General features: G+C 31.6%; 3 protein-coding genes across 9 annotated transcripts; all 3 read right to left on the minus strand.

Annotated features, from left to right (window-relative positions):
* Positions 1-511: 511 nt before the first annotated feature.
* Positions 512-3545, minus strand: LOC111024948 (myb-like transcription factor family protein). Its single transcript, XM_022302773.2, has 3 exons — positions 3023-3545; positions 1625-1833; positions 512-1291 (listed from the first exon to the last, which is right to left on the minus strand). The coding sequence occupies exons 1-3, from the start codon at positions 3309-3311 to the stop codon at positions 779-781; spliced, it is 1011 nt and encodes a 336-aa protein (XP_022158465.2). The 5' UTR covers positions 3312-3545; the 3' UTR covers positions 512-778.
* A 5588-nt stretch (positions 3546-9133) lies between these two features.
* Positions 9134-14589, minus strand: LOC111024956 (kihadalactone A synthase LFS). Of its 6 annotated transcripts, none has more exons than XM_022302780.2 (11): positions 14387-14587; positions 14105-14309; positions 13264-13344; positions 13107-13158; positions 12336-12457; positions 10907-11004; positions 10757-10815; positions 10631-10687; positions 10458-10503; positions 10249-10328; positions 9134-9409 (listed from the first exon to the last, which is right to left on the minus strand). In XM_022302780.2, the coding sequence occupies exons 1-11, from the start codon at positions 14405-14407 to the stop codon at positions 9355-9357; spliced, it is 876 nt and encodes a 291-aa protein (XP_022158472.1). In that variant the 5' UTR covers positions 14408-14587; the 3' UTR covers positions 9134-9354. The 6 variants fall into 6 exon arrangements, with proteins under 6 accessions (XP_022158472.1, XP_022158475.1, XP_022158476.1 ...); XM_022302783.2 differs by having other exon boundaries at positions 14114-14309; positions 14387-14585; XM_022302784.2 differs by having other exon boundaries at positions 9134-9385; positions 14387-14585.
* A 1502-nt stretch (positions 14590-16091) lies between these two features.
* On the minus strand, positions 16092-19612 carry LOC111024949 (kihadalactone A synthase LFS). 2 transcript variants are annotated; one of them, XM_022302774.2, is made up of 11 exons: positions 19454-19612; positions 19161-19356; positions 18955-19035; positions 18804-18855; positions 18461-18582; positions 17722-17822; positions 17592-17650; positions 17395-17451; positions 17224-17269; positions 16753-16832; positions 16092-16388 (listed from the first exon to the last, which is right to left on the minus strand). In XM_022302774.2, the coding sequence occupies exons 1-11, from the start codon at positions 19529-19531 to the stop codon at positions 16325-16327; spliced, it is 936 nt and encodes a 311-aa protein (XP_022158466.1). In that variant the 5' UTR covers positions 19532-19612; the 3' UTR covers positions 16092-16324. The 2 variants fall into 2 exon arrangements, 1 of the variants encoding a protein (XP_022158466.1); XR_002603415.2 differs by lacking the exon at positions 16092-16388 and having other exon boundaries at positions 16758-16832; positions 17161-17269.
* Between the last annotated feature and the right edge of the window lie 1647 nt (positions 19613-21259).

The following is a 21259-nucleotide window of genomic DNA, read 5'->3' on the forward strand; positions in this document are numbered from 1 at the left end:
TAAATTAATTTAATTGTGACAAAAGACGAAATACTTTCATTGAAATAACGATTTAGTCTCTGATCTTCAATATGTGACAATTTAGATTTGACCCTATAATTTAAAATTCACAACAATTTGATAAGAGAGACACGTCGTGACTCAAAAGTCAACATTTGGAACATTTGCCAAATTTATGTCTCAATGCTCGAAAGTTGAAAATTGAAATTCTTCACATTTGGCCTGAAAACACAACTTTTCTTAACATAATTTTCAAATAGTATATAGAGAATGACCTAAAAAAAGGAACAAACATTCATTTCTGAATCCTTCCAATTTTGAATGACCTAACAGGAACACATGAAGCATGCCTGTTTCTTCATCCAATTCTCAACCCAACAACTTTCCTTAAGAATTATGAAGAAAAATCATCGATAAGTTCGAGGAGACAAAATTCGATTCGAGATCGTACCCAAGCATCCACAATTAACATCTGAAATATTGCAGTGCAGAATTTGAATGTCCTCCTGCATCAATTAGAATGTCACCAAGTATATAAATAAGCATCAAGTCCAGAAACTGAAGATAAAACATGTGATCTTAAGAGTCAGTACCAACGATTTCTAAACAGAAGATACTAGAGCCTACAAGTTACAACCAAGTTAGTTAACACAGGAGGGGCGGGACGGGGGCGGGAAAATATTAATAAATCCAAACCAGACTGCACATTATTTTGTTGTATATTGACAATAACCTGTAATTATAACCTACAATCTGAAGTTCAGAAATATACTATCCGTTAAACGGCGTGGATTGGACTGCCACCAGAATTCATGTTTTCGCTGCCAGAAGCTGGATTTGCATGGAAAGCAGATCGTCTAGACGACCCCTCGAGCAGTTGCAGAGAGAGAGAAGAGGGGCCAGCATGACCAATAGATTCTCCCAGACTGAGTTTTGACATGCCAATCAGCTCATCAACATTGAGGGGACTCTTTGAATGCACAGCTGTGGGCTTAAGAACCTCATGAGTCTCCTCCTTATTAGTGGTTTCTGCACTGTATTCCGAGTAAAACGGAATAGAAAACGGAAAGAATGGTGCAACATATGCAGGGTACACCACTGGATAAACGCATTGGGGACCATCTGAATTTGGAGGTGCTGGTTCCCCATCATTCGAATTGGTGGAATCCATTGATTCGCATTCTTCGTCCACAGTAGGAGGTGTAGGCAATGGGTTATTGCTTTGTGTTTCACCAGCATGTGAACTGTTGACAGATAGGAAGTCTTGCTGCACAATTGAAGTCTCAACAGGCTGCAGAGAAATTGAGAAAATTGGCAAGATAAAATCAATAATTGCTATGAAAAAGGGTAAAAATAACAAGGCTAATAACATTACTAAATTGACACATATGCATAAAACAGAAAAGTAAGCAAATTTATTCAAAATTTTCACAAATGAAACGGGCAAAGGTAATCTGCAGAAGACTGTGTGCTACTAAAACTGGAGACCAGATGAACTGTACAGCTAGAACGTTTGGATTTTAGTAGAGAGTAATAGCATCCCTGTGATTATGAAAGATATAAAAGACGGAAACATGTATGCATTTATGAATGGAATGGAATGGAATGGATGGAGAGAACGAACTTCGTCTGCGACAATATCAAACAAACTGGAGCGCCTCTTTCTTCTTGATACATTGGTCTGCCTTATGAAATATTTTTGGGCATGGCTGGCCACTTGAGTAGGTGTCCTAGATATAACGTAATTACGTGCTATCCCACGCCAGTCTCCTTTTCCAAGTTTCTGTAATCCAAGTAAGAACATCCTATGCTCCTCCTCAGTCCATGGAACACCTGCCCATTACCAAACACACATATGAATCTAATAAAAGATCAACTGATTCTTACTGACTGATCGTTCTCACTCAAATTCTAACTTTCACTACAGAAATTTTCTCTCAAGTTCTCAACATTGTTTATTTTTAGTGATAGCTCTACTAGAAAAAAGTTAATTGGTGTAAAAATATCCTACTCCTAGTTACCTATTTCCAAGGGAAAAAAAATATAAGAATATTTTGTAGTCCATGCAAAAAAAGTATGAACAAAATTATATTCAAATTTAAGAAATTGAAAGAAAACCTATATGAATGGTTGTCCTCTCGAAATAACACAGAAAAATAGAAGTTCCAGAATTCATCGTCACCTCCCCTCTATTTCTCATAATCTTTCTTTCTTTTGTAGATTAAATACATACTATATAGTTCCTTGATTCCTACTTTTAGAATATAATTATCACAAGTACATAAACCGGCCTATTTTGAGAGAATTGTTCATTAACATGGAGAGGGAATAAAAATATCTCAAAATACTGTGTTTGGAAGTGAATTTTGAAAATATAACAAATATGTTTAGTAGAATCCATTTTGAGCAAAGATAGAGGGAGGATGCTCTGAAAGAGAGATCACCGCATTCTATACTTATGAACATGGAATAGGCTGTTTTACTAGATAATACGAGATTCTATTTTTCAGAAAACCACCACTCTATGCTTATGAACATGGAATTCAATGGATATGTTTTCAGAAGTTGGATTCAATGGATTGATGTTTTTTGGAAATCATTTCCGAAAACGAGCAACCACACGTGAGTTTATCATTTTCATAATATCCATTGTTTCCAAAAACATAAAAGGGAAATCGATTAGGTACCAAACAACTCCCAAAGCCTATCCTAGCCAAACAGTTCAAAATTTTCCTCTTAACTTTTGTGAGTCCATATCCATCGTTGAAATTCTCTACTTAGATTCCTTCAAATCATTCAAGAATAATACATAGAACCGATTTTGATTAGAGAGGAAAAAGAAACGTAATCATTCTTCTTATCAAATATCATCTTCCACTCCTGCTCTAATCGTTAAGCAACAGTCACTAATGAAAAAGAATCCAAAAAATGAGCATGCGAAGTCCAGCAAACACCAAGATTCAAGAATCAAATAAGAACGGCAAATTCAAATCAGAAATGAACGCATAATAATCTCCCGAACCTTTCTTCCTCTCACGGCAACTCGAAGACGAGCCAGGAACGAAATCCTCAGACGCGTAGCCATCCGCCGCAACGCCGTGCTCCGGAGTCTCCCCGGGGGAGGCCGGAGTATTCGACCCGCCCTGCAGAGCACCCGACCCGGATCCGGCATAGTGACTCAGATTCCCCATGCTAGCACTCTTCCGGATGGAGCCGTCGGTCAATCGGACTCCGAAGAGCTTCACGCCGCGATTGGGACAGGTCCGAGAGTTGTGCCCATTGTGGCTGCAATGCGAGCACCGCCGCGTCATGGTTCCGGCGCCGGATCGAACTCGGAATACGCCGCCGCCTTCAGAAAACGAACTGGATTTGAATCCGATCAGAGGATCCGAGTAGCATGATCCGATCGACAAGAATTAGGGCTAGATTTCGTTCTCCGCAGAAGCAAATTTGGGAGTTCGTTTTTGTGAGCTCTTTTTTCTTTTTTTTTTTCCCTTTTTTTTTTCTCCCTCAGCTTTTCGCAGGTGGGAGAGAAAAAGAGAAGACCGACTAAATCCAACACTATCCATTTATCAGCCCTGGATAAATGTTAATTTATCTGCTGCTTCGCATCCCACCTTCTTACTCTGCTCCTCTTTATCTCAGCCGTCCATTTTTTCTCAAACCTGACCTTATCGCTGATCGATGGCTGCGTTAATTTCGTGAAATCGCATGTTATTTATCAGACGTGGATCTCTTTGTCGATCAGTATTTTTTTTATAATTTATTTAAATTTGGGACATTTATCTTTTTGATAAGTTTGGATACTTTTATATCATGTAGACGTGCATTTTATTCAATATAATTAACTTATTAAAGAATCTTATTTAAGTCCTACAAATGAAGTGTAGAATCGTGTCGTTTAATTTAAATAACTCTAACAGGCTAAGTTAATAAGTTAGAATTGTTCACGTTCAATGGTGTAATACCGTTTTTATTAGACTTAGGCCAGGATTAACCACATATGCACGATATTGGGATGCTTAAAGGTCAAACTTTCTTTAAAACATTGTTCAGGATATACGTACCTAATATTAACAAATCAATCTCGATTTTAAATATTGAGATTTGTGCTGCTATAGATACTGAAATTAGTCTTACTATTTTAACTACAAATATGAAATTATGTTGATATCGATGTGAAGGATTTCGCTAGAAAATATATGTCGACTATCCAATTTGTAGTCTTATCTCTTACGAAGGACTTTCTACAAATTAAGTTGATAACGTTCTTTGAATCGAACTCCACCATCGTTCGAGAAATCCCTAACCTCACAGTAAGCCGCAATTCTTCCCGTATTGCCGCAATTTCCGCTAGCTAAAAAAAATCATATCCATGTAATTATAAATATTGATGAAAATTAAAACATACTTATATCCCAATTTCATTGGGGAAGGCCGTGGCCACAAAGAAGCTGACTTTTAAACAATTACGAAATTTATTGAATAAAATAATTAATAAAAGTCAAGAGGGGAAATGGATAAAGACAAGTTGATGGGACACGTGGACGGTCAGATATTGGTCAACGGTGGAAATGGTCAAAAAGGGCGAGAATTGGTCGGCAAAAGATCTCAGATCTCGGCGGATTTTGCCACGTGGAATATACTCAATAGACACGTGTTGTGATATATTCTATAATCGGACGGTCGAAACTTTTTGTGTACAATAAATTCGATTATTTAATTCCGAAGCCGATGGTTCCATCTCTAGCCTCCACAATTGTTAAATTTGAAAGGAAAATCAATTATTTATTTATTTATTTTCATAGGTTAAATTATCAATTTAGTTAATTTTAATTAATTTGATATTTATGGTTTTAGATTTATTTTAAATTTGGTTTTTCAAAAATTATCCTTAAATTGAATTTTACTCCTTTTTTTCTACTCAAATCTTAATACAATTTTTTTTAAGTACAACAAAAGGAGGGTAGAAGAATACGAATTTATGACTTTTTAGTTAGAGATAAATGTCAGTTACTGATAAGTTAAATTCAGACTAACTAATCGATTTCCGTTTATATTAAACGAAATGAAATAGAGATCAAATTTTAAAATCACATGGACTAAAATAAAACTAAATTCAAATAAATTAATTATTTTAGTTTTTTTTTTTTTTTTGTCTTTCTCACCTTATCCAAAGGTACAGACATCTTATCTTGTAAATGCTTTAAGTAAAGTTTTCCCTTTTTTTTTCTTATATCTCTCTTTATCTATCGTTTCTAATCGGTGGGCCCCACAGAGAGATGATCGGACGGCCAAGAAAGATCACGTGGGTCCCACGCGTTCATAAGTGTAGGAGATCACGTGGATGGTTCACGTACGTTAGATCTAGGTTGTATTGAATTAAAACGGGAGATTTTCTAATTTTACAAAAAGAAAAAAAAAGTGTAACTTAATTAAATAATTTTTAACACGAGTCGAAATTAATTTTACCCTTTTTTTTTCTTTGAATTGAGCCATAAAATTAAATAAATAAATATACATATATATATATATATAATTTATTTGCTTCAACAATAGGTTCTATTTTTTAGACGAATTTAAGCATTTTTTATTTTGTGCCTTGGTCTCAACTAAGTATACATTAAACCCACACAAAAGAAATATTGAATGTTTTATTGGTTAATTTTGAATTATTAATTGATTTGTTTATGGGTGGTTTTCTAATTTTGTTTTGAACAAGTATTAAATTATGGTTTATTCAAAATTAAAGTTCAACTTGATTAAATTAATTAAACTGAATTTTCAAAAAAAAATTAACTGAAGTTTAAAGTCAAAATTAAGTAAAAGAATAGTAATAGTAAGCTTTTAATCTCTAAATTTTTTATAACTATTTAAATTCTAAATATTTAACTTTAGTATCAATATTTTGTATAAGAACTATTTTAATTCTTACTCATTTTAAATATTTTCTTTACATTCAATCTTACTACTCTAAAAAAATAATAATAATAAATAAATAATATATATATATATATATATATATCTTCAAAATTCATAGCCTTAAAAAATATTTATAGAGAAAAGAAAAAGAAATTTCCACAGAAATACAACAATGTCATGTAGATACTTGAAATTGAGAACGTTGAAGTCGGATCCCAAACCCAAATAACGAGAGATATGTAAAAGATTCAAAGGAATCAAAATTTTATACAAAATTAAAAGAAATAAAAATAAATTTAGGGACGTGAATATATTTTAAACTAATTTAGAGTGGGAGAATAATATATTTAAATGGTGTCAAATAATGATTGGCACGACTAGGAGTTTGAACCCAATACTTTATTCTATCCTGTTTAATCAATTGAATCATTGATCTTATCCAATTTTAGATATATATAATCTTCTCATTATAATTAATTCTTTTAGTACTTATGGAACAAAATTGTATAATTGTAAAAATTAACCCAAAATAAATTTAGGCTCTAGGAAATTAATTTAGAAAAAAGTTTTTTCGAAGTATACTTTTAGGGGCCATTTGTTTTTTTGGGGAATGTAGATGTCTGGAATAATAGATGACCACATTTGTTTTGTAGGAAAATATGTAAGGATGTTCGAGAATACGTGGATAGCTATGTTTGTTTTGCCGAATTTATCTATGGAAATGTTCTAAATTTATATAATGTTCCAAAAATGTCCTTACGAATATTTATATAATTTATACATTAATCTATTATAATTTACATTTATATAATAGATTTTCTTAAAATTAATTTAATATTTTAAGTTCTTTATATTAACTGTGTATATGGATGCATATGTATTAATGAACTTTTTAAAAAGTAATTAATATTAAATATAAATTTTATTTTCAACTTTAATATTTTTTAAAAATACCATTATATAGTTAATGTTATTATGTGAAATTCATTTATTATAATTATCAAATTATAATTTGATAATTATAATAATTATATGAAAGGTAGGCTGATCGTTAAAAAAATGTTGTTTTAAAATTATTTACGATATTAGTCATAATAAGTCATTTCAAATATTAAAAGTAAATAGAGATATTATATAATTTAATTAAAGTTTATTTTATATGTACGTGTAATACATAAATATACTTAATTACTTATTAGTCTATAGTACATTAATTTATTTAAATTATAAAATTACAAATAAAACTAAAGAAATTTGATAAAAAAAATATATGAAAAATAATTCCATGATTCAAAAGGGCATCCAAATCGACTTGGATGCCTTCTGTATGGGCATCCTAGGATACTCGGGCATCTCGAGATACCCGGATATCTTACATTACCGTAAAACAAACGTGGAAATCCAGATGTCCGTATCACGGAAATCTTGGATTCCCACGAAACAAACTGTCCCTTATGTTTTATATAAATGATTTAGGTGAAATTGAATCCCAATTATTTCCAAATTTCTAATGATTTTACTTGAAAAATTATAACAAATAAACGAAAAATGAATTGGAAGTAAAATAAATAAATAAATTTCAAACCATAGTACATTTAGTTGGGAAACAATATATAAAACATTTCTTCTAAGTGAAAATTCATGCAACCTAAACTAAGATTGTATTTATCTCAATTGAAATTGTCTGGCAAATGAAATTAAATGAATATCGGGATTCAAGCAATTTCAATTGAGATGACATGAATCTTGCCTAGGATTTTTCTTTTTTAAGTAAAGGTAAAAAATTATTGAAGAGTTCTAATTTTTAAAACATAAACTTTCTAAAACCCAAATTGCATTTACCTCCCAAAATCTCTCAACACTTTTTGTTAAATTTTAAAATTATTATAGAAACATGTTACCATTCTCACAATCGACGAAAATACACATGAAATTGAAAAGAATAGAAGAAAAGTTGGTGAAAATTTTGTTGTGAGTTAAAGTTTGCATTTAATGAATGAGAGTAAAATTGTAAAATTCAGTTATATGCAGGTAGAGGTTAGGAAAATTATTTTAAGTATGGTCAATCTTGTAAATACAAAAACTTTTTTTAATTACTTTTTACAATTACTGTAACGCCCCAAGCTCAAGATTCAGACCAGAACTAGACGGTGGCAGGGGACGGAGGAGAATGCTAGGACGATTATGGGCGTTACAATTACTCAATAAAATTCATAAATATACTCTCTAACTTTTAAAACGATTAACTATTTTGTTTCTAGTTCTCGATTTTTAAAAATGAAGCTTAGAAATATTACATTTCCCTCAATTTATTTAGCATAATTTCTAAAATAGAAAACTAAAAACCAAATGTTGGACGGGATGGTTAATTGAGTTTTTGGTTATGATAGTCTATCACTATTCGTGGAGTTGTATCTCAAAACCAATTAACAATGAGAGGAGTAACCCACTTATATTATAAATCATTGTTAGATATCTTATCTTATCAATATGAGATTACTAACCCTATTAATATTACTAATAAATCATAGTTTAGCAGTAATGCGGCATATCAATTAAATAAATTTTAGTCAACATGAACTTAGCTTAGCGATAATTGAAACGCGTCTTTAATTAAGAAGCTATGAGTTCGAATCTGCCCACAGCCCACTTGCACTAAAAAGATAAATAAATTTTGATAGAATTAACATGGTGTGGCATGCAACTAAACAAATTAATGAACATACCGCATAAACATTTTTGTTGGTTATTTTGTTTCAAATTACATATATCTCGCTTCTCATGTTTAAGAATTTTTTCCAAAATTTTGTAAAATTTTAAAACAACAAAATCAAATGACTTCGTCTCTTGTTCTCATCTTCAATTTTTTTCCAAAACATAAATAAAAATATTATTTTAACATTCTTATAGAACACATAATAAATATTTTTTAAAAAATAATTTAACATAAAAATTGAATATTTAATTAAAAAAACTACTTTTCATATTAAAAAATTTACTTTTTTAATTTTGAATCTTAAAGAACAAGAAATAGAAAATTATCCCATAACATGTTTTTGTTTCTTTTTGAAAGAACAAAAAAAAAAAGTAAGATACATCTACCAAACACAACCCTATTTTTATTTATTAAGAAAGAAGAACGAAAAACAAGAAACAATAATATTATCAAGCAGGCCCTTACGAAGCTATTAAGTTTATCGAAGTTATAAAATAATCTTGAAGAAACATAAAAATTTACCGACGAAAATAAGATTTTTTTCTTTTTAGTACAAGTAGAGGTAAGGAATTCGAACACATAATCTCTTGGATCAGAAACATATGTCATTACCGAGCCAAAATAAGATCTAAACCTAACATTTATTGCAATAATTACATTAATTCCAAAAGGAAGTTTAAAGTCTCAAAAGCCATAGGCCAACTTCAGTTGTTCTTTCAAGTAGTCCCCACTGCGAATGGGGGGTATCTGCAAGGTTTCCAGACAGGAAATCTTTGCATTTTTCAGTGATTATAGGAGAAAAAGATCCAAATAATGCATGAACTTGCAACTATTAATCCTAGGGACTCGTTTGGTAACGTTCTCATTTCATATTTCTTTTATCTAGTTTCTATTTTTTTCTTTTCTTTTCTTTTAATTAAAGAAAAGATAATCGTTTCTTGTTATCTTGTTTTTAAGATATGTTTGATAGACAATTTTTATTTCTTGTTGACTAAAATTTTTAATTAACAAAAGTAAATCAAATTTTCAAAAATTTCATCTTACATTTATTTTTTTTAATATTAATTATGCATTTTTTAAGTGAAGAATGATAAAATAATGTTTATGTTTTGGAAAAAATTGAAAATGAAAACAAGAAACTAGAAATTTGATTTTGTTATTTTAAAAAATGAAAAACAAAATAAATAAATAAAAATTGCTACCAAACTTTATGTTTCTAAAAAAGGAGAAATTGGAACATTACCAATTACTCTTCAAATCGGAGGAGGAAAAAAAAGTCACCAATGTAAATGGAGTAAGGGGAGGTACTTCCTTTTAGAACACAATTCTGAAGAACAGTCCTATTAGTTCTGAAAGAGAGATTTTGGATTTTTTTTTTTTTTTAACAATTAGAAGTCAGAGCTTTGCTTCCCTATACTTACAGGCACTCACGTTTGTCCCAAGGCCCGAACCTAGAAGACTTCAAGATTTTTTGGTATTAAATTCACCGAAAGATTTGAACTTAAGACCTCTAAACCAGTATGACCAAGAGACTACAAACTTTTGCCGACTAGGTCGCCATTTATGGGCTTTTTGGAGATAATATTATAAAAGGAGGGAAATATCGATACCTTGGGGGAGATGACTCAGTACAACAACTTTGAATACATTCCACAACACAATCTTCATCGGGATTCAAGAAGAAAACCACCTGCAATATGAGAGCAAATTTCAAGCTAACCAATCATATTTGATGATTCAAAAAGCTTCTTGAAAGTAGAGTTCACATCATGTAGTTGAGATGGCAAAACAATTTGAATTCATGTAGCAAAAAAGTTACCGAATAGCGTTCTTCTCCAACTGGAGTCACTCGATGTAGAGTTGACCTATCATAAATTACACTAGATAAAAACGCAAGAAAATGCGAACAACCATCCAAAGCACTCGAATCGTTTTTTTTTTTTCTTTTCTCCTTCAATCAGCATTATCAAAATATACAATGTCAATCTTTACCGGAACAAACAGTTAGTCCACCTTTCCAACATGTCCCCAACATTGACAATGAATGCCCTGCGGTATCAGAGGATCGAATCCATTACAAAGTTCGAATGTTTTTTCGAGTTTGTGTTTTGAACTCACTTGTCTATATGGAGAACATCTTCCCAAACTCGTGGTTGATCAAACTTTTCTTTACATATCTGCTACCGCGGAAATTTGGCACAAAAGTTTGCCTCAGATTGTAGCAAATTTCTCTACAGAGTAAGATATAAATCGATTAGGGAGAAATACCTGAAGCCCGGGAACCCCATTGGTAAGGAGAGTGAGCATCCCAAAATCTGAATGTGCAGAAGCACCACATAGTTCTTCATCGGGAGATCTCAAGTCACCTAAGTTAAAAAATAGTGAGCAGACAAACAACAATATTGCATCTATCTTATCCAAGCCCAAAGGACTGATTTGTAATACTAAGCTAAGAAGCATAGATATCAACACGAGACGAGACATGGATATGACACGACACGAATACTGTGACATCATTTTATAAAAATCTAGGACACAGGCACACAAAGACACATTTATTAAAATACACTATTTTTTAAAGTATATGTCATTTTTAAATAGGAAAGAAACTCAGTCAACAAGCTTGTGCATTTTTATGCTTTAAAATATGAGTTTGATGTATTTTACCTTCAAAATTTATTATTTTGTCCTATGTCTATTTCTTGTGCTTAATAAGTGTTCAATACGTGCCTAACCAATGTCGAATCTATATTTACTTTATACAACTAGTATGTGACACACATTGCTAACAAGCGTCCCATACGTGTCCAATAAATGTCGGAGTGTCCAACACGAACACGTTACCTAAATTGAAGTGTCCATAATGGTTAGATACTAAGCCTTAATAACTAACCAGATAAATTTCAACGAATCATTGGTTCTAAAATAAGGTCATGTTTACCCAAAGAAAATGAGAATGAGAGGATCATTCTCACTCATTTTCATGCATATTGTTTACATATTTTATAAAAGAACAAAAACGATTCCTAAGTTTGTGGAATTTTTGCATTAAAACTAAGAATCATTCTCATTGGCTTATTCCTTTCACGAAGATGGAAAAGGTCGTTCTCATTCCCCATGTTTTAGTTGGTCATACCATCTTTATTTTTTTTTTACCTTCTCTTTACTTTTCTTTGCTTTCTACTTTTCTGAGGTCTCACATCACTTGAACCTATTATAAACATTGATAATTAATATCAATAGAAATCCTCTCCAAATTTTAGAAATTTTAGACCCATTCCACAAATGTTCTTTTTGACTAATTTTGATTCCAAGTCTCCCTTCTCCTTCCCATTTCCATATAAATAAATGGGGCAAATATAATGACGCGAGGAAATGGAAATTTTCATTCCCAAATTTTAGTTTTTCCATTTCTTCTGACATTTTTATGAGCACCACATGAAGTTAAATTTTATTTCCATCGCAAGATTTAGTAATCTTAACCTTATTCCTCTACATTCCTATTTCAGTTACAAAACAAGTTTACTAAACATGATCTAGATATGTATTAACATCTCATAATTTTTCTTTTCAATTGATTTTCAACTGGACTCTTTTTCCATTCGCCATTCTCAAATGGGAATAAGATAGTTCAACAGTACAGTACAAACAAAAATGATAATTATAACTTTAGTGATACATGTTGATGTTACTGAACCTGGATAATGCAGAAGTCGAAGAAATCTCGATGGATTATTGAAGGCACCAATTTTCTCAAAGAAGGTTTCATCCAGATTCAAAGCCAAAGCAATCAAAGACGTTGACTGTCTTGCAGCAAGCCTGTAGCAAACATAGAGAGAGCAAGATACATTGTTGGATATTCTTAAGATTTTAATTTTTATTCTTTCTTTAACTTGGTCAATCCACTATCCAATTACGTAGGGAGTGGTTGATAGACTTGACTAACAAGTTTGCAAAGAAGAGAGGACTCGTTAGTCCAATAACATACCAGTTTTTTGGAAAACAGAAGGGCTCTACTTTGATTTTCTTGTTCTTGAGTTACCTTTATCTTGAGCATACAAATTATCAGGGACTCGTAAGACAGCTCTTAGTTACAGTTACACACAAGCTTTCTTGAAGGATTGTTGTATCTTCTTGCAAAAATGCCAATAAACCTAGTGTTGTACAGGTCGTATTTTCTTTACAAACACGCATCTCAATCTAAAATTTACAAGGCTATTCTAATCGCTCTATTTCATCGTCGTCTTAACTTTTATTTACTAATTAATATGTGTGGTTATTTCAGAAATTCCTATTCCCTTTAAATATTTCCAACAAATATCGCAGCAGTCCAATTTCAAAAACTTGTAGTGAGGATGGGAAAATTCACACCAAAGAGAAAACATGCATTTACAATGACATAGAACCAATTATATTAGATTCAGTACAAGTTCGTACGGAAAGTAATCTCAAAGGCATTTGAACTTACAGGGCTTTCTCTTGGAAGGATTCCATTGTAGCTCTCCAAGAAGGAAACAGCACTATGATTTCCTTGCCAGAGAGAGTAACGATTAGCTGAAGCCTAAAACAAAAATTAACTAATATAAATTTACACAAAAAAATTTCAATGAACACTAATTCCTAACCTCTTGAAGGCCACTGATTTAATTCAGCTTCAGTTCCCTTGCCTGACAAAGGGCCAATATCATACCCCTCTTTTGCATCCCCTATCACAGCAAATAGTGGATAAAAGATTACAAGTAATAGAAATAAGTTATAAATTTGATCCTGAACTTTTTGAATTGTGTCTACTAGTCCAGAATTTTAGGTCTCTAAACTTTTAAGATAATGTACGTCTATTTGACTCAGTACTCTAAACTTTTTGAATTGTGTCTACTTGGTCCAGTATTTTAAGAAGTTTCAAATAGGTCCCTAAACTTTTAAGATTATATATGTCTATTTGGCCCAGCACTCTAAAAAAAATAGATCTTTGAACTTTTAATTTTGTATCTAATAAATTTTGTATCTAATAAGTTTTTTATCTTAACTACATTTTAACTTGTCAAAGTTAACAACAAAACTTATTAAACTTAAATTTAACGAGTTCTCCACATTTCCACAACAGTAAATATTCTCCATTTTGAGCATAAACCCTCGTCCTTTTACTTTTGGTTTCCCTTTCACCCAAAAGATCTCACACTAAGGGAGATGTTGTAACTTTGGCTGCATTACCTCTTCTTAAACATAGTACCACTTCACCTTCCCTCAAATAGTCCTCTATACATCTAACTCTCTCCTAGACCACGAGAAGTTTAGGCACCAATTAGAAACTTTCTAAAGTTCAACTACTAAATTAGACACAACCCTTTTCGGGAGCTAAGCTTGTAATATAACCAAGATAAACAACTTTCTCCAATTTTAACATTTGAATAATGGTAGAGAAAGTGCATAGAGTGAGAAAATTGCAACAGAAGTGGAATGCCTTACGAAAAAAACCTTTAGAACTTGAGCCAGTCGGATCGAGCTTCTCAGCATAGAGAGGGGAGTAACCCCTGTGCGCCTTCCGAGAAAGTTTCATCTTCTCCTCGATGGGCAGAGAGAAGAACTTGGTGCTTTCATCAAACACTCTCTGCACCAACTCGTCTTCCACGCCGTGATTAACCAGGTAAAAGAATCCGTAACCTAAGCACGCCTGTGAGCAATTTGCCATTCCGAGAAAACGGATTACTTTGGGGAAAAGAAAAAGAAAGGGAAAATCATCCAACGAACCTCGCGGATTGAAGTAGCCATGGAGGTGCGATCTCGAGAGGCGAGATCGATGATTGGAACAACCACGGCCCCGATCTTACTTGCATCGGAGGTTTACTAATCAATGAAACCCCTGAAACAGTCTCTTCCCTTCCTTAATCAAATGCTGCTACAGAGCTCAGAGGCAAATTCAAAGCTAAGCAATGTACGTGCCTTAATCAAACTGAACGACGAATTGACAATGACGTCTCTTTTAAGCGAAATTCTGCTTTTATCCGTGTAATAAATTACTATACTTAACTACATTAATTAAATTTTGTACCACCAAATACTTAAATATGTCTAAATTCAACGTGCCATATAATTATTATATAATATAGTCATCTTGCACGTAATGTTAAACTAATTAAGTTAACAATATAATACTAATATAGACACGGTTGTTAAAATTTAAAAGATCAAATTTGTAATTTAACTAAAATTTTAAATGAAAAGTTGAAAAAGTCCTCAGTCTATTAATCCACGTGATAAGTGATACTTAGTTTCATAATGTTTAATGGAGGATCTAGAATTTTTCATACGGAGGTTTACAAGTGAGCAATCTCAAAAATTCATAAATGAATTGAATTATTTGATGTTATTCATCTATTGAAATGGGATAGATGACGAGTGTGCTAAGATTGTGCAACATAATTGGGATTATCGAATGCATCAATTAATTACTATTTAACTAAGAAACTATTCGATAATTTCGATAAACTAAATTGTCGATAATAATAATAATAATAAAGAATGTGAATTGAGAATGCTAAAAAAAATGAATGAATTTGTGTTTGTGAACAAAATTTAGGAAATGTTAGAGAGAGCAAAAAAGTTAAGAAATTCCATCTCAAATTAAGAAATGTTTTCATTCCAACGTTTTATATTTCATATATTTAGTTTATTTATAATTAATTATTAACTAATTAATTTACTATATTTATAATAAATTTACCTATAGTGAGCTTACCAAATTATTAATGTATTTTTTAATTAGAAATAAATAGTTAATTAATTAAAAAAAAGAGAGAAAATAATTAATTAATTTTTTGAAATTAATTAGTACTTGCATGTCTTGGAAGTTGAGGGAGGATGATATTAGTCAACCAAAAAAAAGTTTTTTTAAGACTCCCATGTAATATAGATAAGTAGATTTTTTTTTTTTTTTCGTTTACAAGAACCATGGTTTTTTAATGCAATTAATTTTTCTTAACGATTTACTTAAACGTTTAAATCTATTATTATTTGTTTACATTTATATTTTATATAAAAAGAATAAATCTAAGAAGATATATTATTTCATATTTATAGATAAAGTAATTCTTTAAAAAAGCCATAGGTTACCATCTAAATTTACAAAATATAAAAAGTTTAAATTATTTACTTTATATATTTAGTAAATTTTAACAAAAATAACTTCACAGTGTAAAGGAGATTCAAACCGAAGTGGTGAGGGACAAATTTCTTAACCTTAGCAAATTCTTTTGTAATAATAGAAATCATTTCAGCCCTCCAAACTTACCATAAATACGTCACTATTTTTTTTCTTTTTTTTCTCTAGAATACAACACGTAGGATAGGGAGATCGAACTCACAACCTCTTAATTGAAAATATATGTAATTATTTGCCACTATTTGTGTTTTGTTGTTATAGTAGTGAATATGTAATAAGAATACGAAACTCGAGTGTTCACAATTTCATTCTATTTTTACAAGTAAAAATGGAATTGTTATGTTACACATTTTACATTTTTTTAACTCACTTTTTACAAAATTATTGAATGTGACTGGTACTACATGAATATGATTGTCTTTGTGGCTGTTTTTTAATAACTATTGAACGATATAAAATAACCAGACATATTGTGGTAGCCTCTTCCTAAAATTTATCGAGAGATCTTACACCTTTTAATCAAATCCTCAAGAAGCATAGGTCAATCTCAATCGTTCCTTCAAGTAGTCGCCACTACGAATGGGAGGATATCTGCATGCACATTCAATGGTATTAAGGCTATTCCGCCTAACTCAAATGATCAAAATATATATCAACCAAAAGATCGAACTCAATTGATTAAAATATATATCCTTGACCCAGAGATTGAAGGCTCGGATCTCCGCTCCCACAAGTTAAATTAAAAGAAAAAAAAATGAAGAACACTTTATCTTTTTATTTTCTCACTTGGAAAATAGAAAATATATACATTTTGGTGTTGAAAATTTGGTCTTTTGAGTTTTTAAAAACAAAATTTTGTAAATAGGATTCACATCATGGAGTTGCTTGGATCAAAATCCTACAAAGATGGAGAGCTTTAGGGGATAATATTATAAAAGGAGGGAAATGTCAATACCTTGAGGGAGATGACTCACTACAACAACTTTGAAGACATTCCACAACACAATCTTCATCAGGATCTAAGAAGAAAGCCATCTGCAATGTGGAGAGCAAATCAAGCTAAACAACTTAGGACCCGTTTGGTAATGTTCCCGTTTCTTGTTTCTCGTTTCTAATTTTCTTAATAAACCTAAGCATTTTACAACTAATTTTACAACTAATTTTATTTCTTGTTTCTCCTATTTTGAAAACATTCTAACAATTGTATAGAAATTTAGGAACAATCAAAACAAGTTTCTCTTTTCTGGTTCCCATGTACAATTTATTCCAAAACATAAATAAAAAGATTGTTTTATCATACTTGAATTATTGGAGACTGAAACCATGCCAATTAAAAATAAAGAAACAGAAACAGGAACGTTACCAAACGAGTCTTTAAATTCTTCTCCGAGTGGAATAAAAACAAGAAGGGTAGCTAAAAAGTTACCGAATAGCGTTCTTCTCCAACTGGAATCACTCGATGTAGAGTCGACCTATCATAAATTACACTAAATAAGAACACAAAAATGAAAGAACAAGCAGAATCGCTCGGTTCTTTTTTCCTTTCTTCTTTTTTTTACAATTAGTGTTTATCAAAATATACAATGTCAATCTTTACCGGAACAAACAGTTAGTCCACCTCTCCATCATGTCCCCAACATTAACAATGAATGCCCTGCAATACAAGAGGATTGCATTCATTGAATTCCAACAGTATACATTTTTTCCAAACAGTCATGAACTTTCCCTAATGGTGTCTTCAGAGAACCCTCTTTATAATGTTCAACTGTTTTCGAATTCAAGTTTTGAACTCACTTGTCTATATGGCAGACATCTTCCCAAACTCGTGGTTGATCGTACTTTTTCTTGCATATCTGTTACCATGGCAACTTGACACAAAACTTTTCTCTATAGAGTAAGATTTCGATTGATTAAGGAGAAATACCTGAAGTCCGGGAACGCCATTGGTAACGAGGAGGGTGATCATCCCATAATCTGAATGAGCAGAAGCACCTAGTAGTTCTTCATCAAGAGATCTCAAGTCACCTGAGTTAAAAATAATGAGCAAATTATCAACAGGATTGCATCCCTCTACTTGAAGATTTTGAAACACTGGGCCTTAAACTGACCTCATCTTAATGAATCAATTGGTTGTGAACTAAGACGATGTTACCTGAAGGTAATGAGAATAGGGAAGGAGAATCATTCTACCACATTTCTGTTTATATTTGTATTGTTTTCCAATTTTACCAAAGAGTAAAAATGATTCTCAATTTGAGGGACTCACACTAAGATTGAGAATCATTTCCAATGATTGATTCCTTGGTGAAGAAGGTCAATTTCACTTCCCCATTATGGTGGATCCAGACACTTCTCTTTCTACTTGTTTCAGGCCCCAAATGAATTTAAATATGCATCTCGTTATAAAATTTAGAAAGCAATCAGTGACAATTCTCAAACGATCCTACTTGTGCTCCAAAATAATTTTAGTAAACGTGATTTAATATCATTCCATCAATCTCCTTTTTGATCTTCATTCCAATTGTTTCTCATTTCTTGTTTCTCGTTCCCACCGATAATAAACAGGTTGAACCAGTTCGACACTAAAACAACAAGGATTCTTCATCTTCAACTTCTTTAAATTTTATGTTTTAAAAAAAATCAAGTTACGTATGTCACTGAACCTGGATAATGTAGGAGTCGGAGATAAGCCGAAGGATTATTTAAGGCACCAATTTTCTCAAAGAAAGTTTCATCCAGATTCAAAGCCATGGCAATCAGAGATATTATTTGTCTACCAACAAGTCTGCAGCAGAAAGCAAGATATTATAGCAATCAAAATTCAAAAACCTTTAGCTGTCCAGAAATAAACAAGACAATAATACTTTTTGAGTAAAACTTCTCGGTGGTGATGGGCCAACGCATAAGAATGACAAAACATGCATATAAAACAACGTAGTACCAATTTCATGGCATTGATGAGTATAAGGATGCAAAGAGATCAATCCCAAAAGCATTTGAACTTACAGTGCTTGATTATGGAAGGATTCCATTGTAGCTCTCCAAGAAGGCAACAGTTCTGTGATTTCCTTGCAGAGAGAGTAACGGTTCAGCTAAAACTGTAATCAACAAATCTAAACTTCTTCCAAAGAAAGTTCAATAAACACCGATTGCACACCTCTTGAGGGCCACCGATTTAAGTCGGTTTCAGTTGCATTGCCTGCCAAAGGGCCAATGTAATAGCTCTCTTTTGCATCCCCTATTCACATCAAATCAAGGATACAAACATAAACAACATAAACGACTGGATTTCGTACAAATTTGTCTATAAATTGAAACAAAAGCGGAGTTCCTTGAGTAATCGAGAATGAATCGGAGAAAAACCTGTAGAACTGGAGGCGGTCGGGTCAAGCTTCTCAGCGTAAAGCGGAGTGTAGCCCCTGTGCTCCTTCCAAGACAGTTTCATCTTCTCCGCAACAGGGAGAGAGAAGAATTTCCTGCTTTCATCGAATACTCTCTGCAGCAACTCGTCTTCTACGCCGTGATTAACCAGGTAAAAGAATCCGTGATCCAAGCAAGCCTGTGAGCAATTTCCATTCCGAGAAAACGGATTTTGTTCAGTATTTCTTTGGGAAAAAATGTTTGAGAAAATTGATTAAGAAAATTCTCCGACGAACCTCGCGGATTGAAGTAGCCATGGAGATGCGGTCTCCGGAGGAGAGGTCGATGATTGGGAGTTGCAGAGCTTCCTCCATTTTCGGCCGATTTGTCGTTCAGAGAAAGTTCTTGTTCGCCCCACTGATAACTGATAAGTCAACGTGGTCAAGGTTTTAATTTTTTTATTTATTTAATTTTTTTTTGGCAAGATAAAAAGAGGATCCGATCCTAATTAACCCGTTAAGACATTTATTTCCAATCTCAATATGATCTATTTATCCGAATGTGTCCATGGTCATGTTTCTGTCCACATGTACATTTAAAAAAAATTGTTGTAATGTTTTAAAAATATGGATAATTGTGGTAAGGTTTTAAAACATAGATGTAGATACAAATGTGAGGCCTCATCTTTTTTTAAACTGTCTATTAAAATATTGATGTCATTTCTAAAAACTTTATAAAATTAAAAATTCATAATCTTATCTTTAATTAATTTTGGTTCATTTTGTTTTTCTAGTTTAAAAATATTCATTTTATTCAACTTTAAATCTACCCATGCTTTCAAAATTAAAAATATTTAAAGGGGAGGTGATATAATAGAATATCATTTTGGTTTATAAATTTTTAAAAGGCCTATTTCGTCGATAAATTTCTAATTTATTTTATTTTTATCTTCAAATTTTAAAAATGTCTATTTTAATTGAGGCAGGTTATTTTCTTTAGTTATTGTCTGGAGTAGATAACAAAAATTACATATTAAAATAATTTTTTTTTAATTTCTTAGACAGTAGGAATTAAAATAAACATTTTTTAAGACAAATTAGATGCAGTAGTTTATATATTTTTTGTTTGTTAATTTTTACAGTAATATTTACAAATTAGATTCACTGAGTTAATTGTACTCGTATATTTCAATAAAAAGAAAGAGTCGCAAGATAGTTGAGGAATAACGTGTTAGTGAGGTAATTATTGGTATATAAATGTATTGATATTCTACTTATGGTATTTGAGTTGTATAGTTGTATATACATGTATTGACTTTCGTATTTTTGTTAATTCTTGAATTTGTATATACATGTATTGACATAATTGAGTTTCATGGTAATATATACGTGTATTGAATTCTAATTTCGATTTTTCTTTAATTGGTTTATACATTTATTGACCTTTTAATTTTGATAACTCTTCTAATGTTTTAAACGACGATACAAAGTCTAATGAATAGAATGAAAGAGTGAATAATGAATCCACCGATTAACGTAAGAAAAATAACTCATCGTCAAAAGAAGTTTGAGAAACTGAATCTGATGACAATACACGCCCAAAGACTACAAATTTAAGAGGCATCACCTATTTTCCTAATCATTTTGATTTATGGATTGTTAGTCTTCGATTTTGTAATTTACTTTTGTTGTAGATTATTTATTAAATGATAAAGAAACACGAAAACAAGAATACAAATAACATGTGACAGCATATACTTATTAGTGGTTAGGTATATATACCAATTGATGCAAATATGTATATATACATTAAGAACATCCAGTAGAACAATTGCAAAACGATGAGATGGGAGATGAATCGTTGTACACAAATCGTTTAAATTAACCGAAATACTAAACAAAGTAATTAAAATAATTAACTTGAAATTCCTTGAATTTATTAAAATCATTTTGAATTCAAAACAAAGTGGTTGAATATAGGAAAAAGCCAAAACATAGAAAATGGTATTGTTGGAAAACTACATTCTTTTGTAAAACTCCTAAAATACCATTTAGTCATTTGTGCAAAACTTAAAACTAATAAACATTTTTTAAAACGGATGA

The sequence above is a fragment of the Momordica charantia genome (assembly GCF_013281855.1).
Source record: "Momordica charantia cultivar OHB3-1 chromosome 10 unlocalized genomic scaffold, Mcharantia_2.0 BLBB01000010.1, whole genome shotgun sequence".
NCBI classification, from domain to species: domain Eukaryota; kingdom Viridiplantae; phylum Streptophyta; class Magnoliopsida; order Cucurbitales; family Cucurbitaceae; genus Momordica; species Momordica charantia.

Bases quoted from the DNA above. Each gene is read 5' to 3' on its own strand.
- LOC111024948 (XM_022302773.2), bottom strand. From the start codon at position 3,311: ATGACGCGGCGGTGCTCGCATTGCAGCCACAATGGGCACAACTCTCGG. The intron at 1,834-3,022 runs GTTCGGGAGATT...GGTAATGGGCAG, and splicing joins TTGCCGTGAGAGGAAGAAAG to GTGTTCCATGGACTGAGGAG. The intron at 1,292-1,624 runs GTTCGTTCTCTC...ATTTCTCTGCAG, and splicing joins TTGATATTGTCGCAGACGAA to CCTGTTGAGACTTCAATTGT.
- LOC111024956 (XM_022302780.2), bottom strand. From the start codon at position 14,407: ATGGCTACTTCAATCCGCGAG. The intron at 11,005-12,335 runs GTTCAGTAACAT...TTTTTAACTTAG, and splicing joins TCGACTTCTGCATTATCCAG to GTGACTTGAGATCTCCCGAT. The intron at 10,329-10,457 runs GTAACTTTTTTG...CTCATATTGCAG, and splicing joins TTGGAGAAGAACGCTATTCG to GTGGTTTTCTTCTTGAATCC.
- LOC111024949 (XM_022302774.2), bottom strand. From the start codon at position 19,531: ATGGAGGAAGCTCTGCAACTCCCAATCATCGACCTCTCCTCCGGAGAC. The intron at 19,357-19,453 runs GTTCGTCGGAGA...AATTGCTCACAG, and splicing joins TGGCTACTTCAATCCGCGAG to GCTTGCTTGGATCACGGATT. The intron at 19,036-19,160 runs GTTTTTCTCCGA...TGATGTGAATAG, and splicing joins GACCGCCTCCAGTTCTACAG to GGGATGCAAAAGAGAGCTAT.